Raw genomic sequence first — 3,731 nt, forward strand, 5'->3', positions numbered from 1 at the left:
AGGGCAGGGATGGAACGAGGGCCAGCTCACTCTTTTATGGATCTGAGCGTTAGGAGCCGAGGTGGGGAGAGGCCATGAAGGGCAGCCATCCCCGCTCCCTGGTTTCCTTCCTTGGGTGCTGGGTCAGTTTCCATCCCACTCCTCACCTCTGAAGCAAGGCCATATCTTTCCATCCTAGATGCTCCGTGGAACCTCAGCATCAACCTGTGCTTCAGAAATGTCACAGGTAGGAAAGGACCGCTCTTCTCCAGGGCTGGGTCCAGCTCCTGGGACCACCTCCAAGCAGAGAGGGTGGGATTAGGGCTTGAATGCCATCACGTATGGGAAGAGCAAGGATAAAAATCACCACCCTCCCCCCCCCCCCCCCAGGCACTAGTCCACACACAGGTTCAATACACATATACACATACACACACATACATATATACATGCACATACACACATATATACATGCACATACACACATATATACATGCACATACACACATATCCAATCCACATCTCTACACATACACACAGACACATACAGAAATGCACATACACACATGCACATGCAATACACACACACACATGCACCTACACACGCATGGACATACACACACAGGCCACACACACATACGCACTCACGCACTCTGGTCAAAGCCCCATTTCGCTTCACCACGGTTTCTGCTCTGTGGCTTTCCTCCACAGAAGCCTCCTGAGGCCATTTCCTGGTGCCTTCCACTGCATCAGCTTCCCAAGGCTTGAGGCTCTCTGTGCTCTTTCCACCACGCAGCCCGGGCACGTCCCACTGAGGACACTGAGCCTCCCTGAAGATACGAGGCCCGGACACGTGGGGTCAAGCTCCTTCGGGTGGAGGGTCCAGCCTGGGAAGCCACACCGAAGCAGCTAGCGGGCCAGGGGAGGGAGAAGGAGAGGCCAACTAGATCCTGGGAGGGCGGGAGGGATGAGGCTTCGGCGTCCGCGCACTCTCGCTGCACTTTCCCCCAAAGCCCTCAAGGCTCTGCAGAACAGGGCCTCGGCTCTTCTCATCTCGGAGAGCCCGGCGCTGCGGCTGCTGTGTGTGGCTGACAGCAACCCCCCCGCACGGCTGGGCTGGTTCCGGGCGTCCCCAGGCCTGAACGCCACCTGCATCTCCAGCACCAAGATCCTGGAGCTGCCAGGCTTAGGCGCTGCAGAAGGAGAATTCACCTGCCGAGCTCAGAACCCTCTGGGCTCCCAGCAAGTTTCCGTCAGCCTTGCTGTGCAGAATGAGTTGCAGGACAGGTGCCAGGGTAGGCAGCCTGGGCAGGTGTTTGGAGTGTGGGAGGGAGCTGGGGGCTGGGGACAGAACTTCACCCCTCTCTGCCCTCCCCAGAAAGCCCGTCTTGCCGCAGCCGCGTGACTGAGGCTCAGCGGGGCTCCTGGCCCCTGGTCTCCACCCTGATCAGAGGGGCCCTCATGGGGGCTGGCTTCCTCCTCGCCTATGGCCTCACCTGGTTCTACTACACCAGGTGAGCAGACCCGTTCCTCTCCAGGGAAGTCGGGTAAATGGCCCTCGAGTTCCCGGTGGGGCTGAGCTGGCCCATCCTGCCTGGAGCCAGAGTTAAATTGTCCGACTCTCTGACCTGAGACAGTGTTGGTCTGCAGGTGTGGAGGCCACGAGGGGGGCAGGGCTGAGCCTCCCTCCTTCTCAAGACGGGATTCACGTGAGGATGCGGAGCCCAGAAGACAGCCGTGGGGCCATCACTGTCAGCTTCTCCCCGGAAACGCTCGACTCAAACCCTCATTTGCAACCACGAGCTTTTAATTTGCGTGATGACATGAAGAGTCAATACCGTTGAAAGGAGACTTTTATTACTTACACCTTCCACGAGTAGGTGGCACGGCACGCTGGGCAGGACAAAGGGGAAGCACCTGGTTTTGCTCAAGAAGCAGGAGCAGGTGCGGAGAAGCCTTTATTGGGGTTTCCATGGGAAAGGCAGGGCTGCGCAGGGAAATTTCTTTAGGATCTGCTCATTTGAATAATTCTGGTGGGCTTTGGGTGGCAGGGGTGATCTGTAGTAGTCTGTTACCTGTTCGTGAGTGACTTCGGGTAAGGGAATAGTGCTTGGCGAGTGAGGGGTAGCTAAAGGGGTGGTTGGGGATTATGGGGTAGCGATTGATTGGTTTGCATTTTAAAGGTGAGGTCCTGGAACAGCCCTTTTCTGTCTCTAACAGTTGCGAGGCGGTGTCCTTTTCAGGCCAGCAAGCTTTTTAAGATGTCAAAACGTCATAAGATACAGAAAATAAACCATGGTTATTGATGACGCACCCTCACTGCCTGCCCCATTGTTTCTGAAGCGCCACTCCCCATCTGCTACCCTGCTTGTGCCGTGGGTCGTCCTTCAGCCCTCTCCTCCACCCGGCTCCTCTCTCTGCATCGCCAGCCCTGCAAAGGGCTTCTCTCATGACCCAGAAGTTACCTGCTTAACACCTGAGTTTCTGGTCTCCAAAACTTCCCTATTAGTGGGGACATCCACACACAGTAGAATCAGGAACACTGATTTTCTTTCTTGGTTTCAAGTTGCTTACCTCATAATAGTTAGTGTAAAATATCACAACATTTCATTATTTGAACGTATTATTAAGTAACATAATAATAGAAAAATCATTCTTACCTTTTAGTTTTCCTGTGAGAGTTTTCAGCAAAATGATCTCTTAATCTACCATTATTTTTGAGTGATCTGTTACAAATAAGGCTTCTTCTTCTTCTTCTTTTTTTTTTTTTTTTGGCCATGTGGCATATGGGATATTAGTTCCCCAACCAGGGATTGAACCCACGCCCCCTGCAGTGGAAGCTCAGAGTCTTAACCACTGGACCGCCAGGGAAATCCCAACAGTCCCCAAATGAGATAAAAAGGAAATTAAAAGAAGAAGAAATATTTATTCATTGTTTGGCTCTCCCTTTTCTGTCCCGATGGATACGTGTGCCAATCTTTGTACTTTCTCTCAGTATTATGTTTTTCAGATTATGCATGTTTTTACATGTATCAATAATTCATTTTGGTTTTGCTATAGTTTTTGTCTTTAAAATTGTATTTTACTTGTGACTATTTCTCCAGTTATGTATCGACTGTAAAATATGATGACATTGCATTTGTTTCCAAACTTTGGCTTTTTCAAAATAACTTTGTTATGAATATTGTGATGAAAATAGGAGGACTAGCACCATTTTCCTGGTGAGTATGGGACTGCTTCATCATAAGGTCGGCATATATTTAGTTCTAGCAGGTACCATCAAAGAGTTCTCTTGAGTAGTCAAATGAATTTACATCCCACCATCATATATGAGTGTTCTGATCTGTCTACATCCTTAGCAGCACTTGTATTACTTGCCTGCTCAATATTCAGCATTGCAATCCATTTGTGGCAGTATTTCATTATCTTTTTAAAAAATTTTTAAAAATTTTTATTTTTGCCTGTGTCGGGTCTTAGTTGCAGCATGCGGGATCATCGCTGTTGCATGCGGGATCTTTTGTTGCATCACGTGGGCTCTTCACTGGGGTGCGTGGTGTTCTCTCTAGTTGTAGAGTGCGGGTTTTCTCTTCTCCAGTTGAGGCGCGCGAGCTCAGTAGTTGTGGCGCTTGGGCTTAGTTGCCCTGCGGCACATGGGATCTTAGTTCTCCGACTGAACCCACTTCCCCTGCGTTGCAGGACAGATTCTATTCCACTGGACCACCAGGGAAGTCCCTCATTGCCTTTTTAATTTA

At 50.4% G+C, this 3,731-nt stretch overlaps 1 protein-coding gene across 1 annotated transcript; it reads left to right on the plus strand.

The window, feature by feature from the left end:
- Positions 1-946: 946 nt before the first annotated feature.
- Positions 947-2,266, plus strand: LOC118885390 (sialic acid-binding Ig-like lectin 14). Its single transcript, XM_036834020.1, has 3 exons — positions 947-1,274; positions 1,358-1,493; positions 1,630-2,266. The coding sequence occupies exons 1-3, from the start codon at positions 947-949 to the stop codon at positions 1,787-1,789; spliced, it is 624 nt and encodes a 207-aa protein (XP_036689915.1). The 3' UTR covers positions 1,790-2,266.
- The last annotated feature ends 1,465 nt before the right edge of the window (positions 2,267-3,731 follow it).

Source organism: Balaenoptera musculus, chromosome 19 (assembly GCF_009873245.2).
Source record: "Balaenoptera musculus isolate JJ_BM4_2016_0621 chromosome 19, mBalMus1.pri.v3, whole genome shotgun sequence".
Lineage (NCBI taxonomy): Eukaryota > Metazoa > Chordata > Mammalia > Artiodactyla > Balaenopteridae > Balaenoptera > Balaenoptera musculus.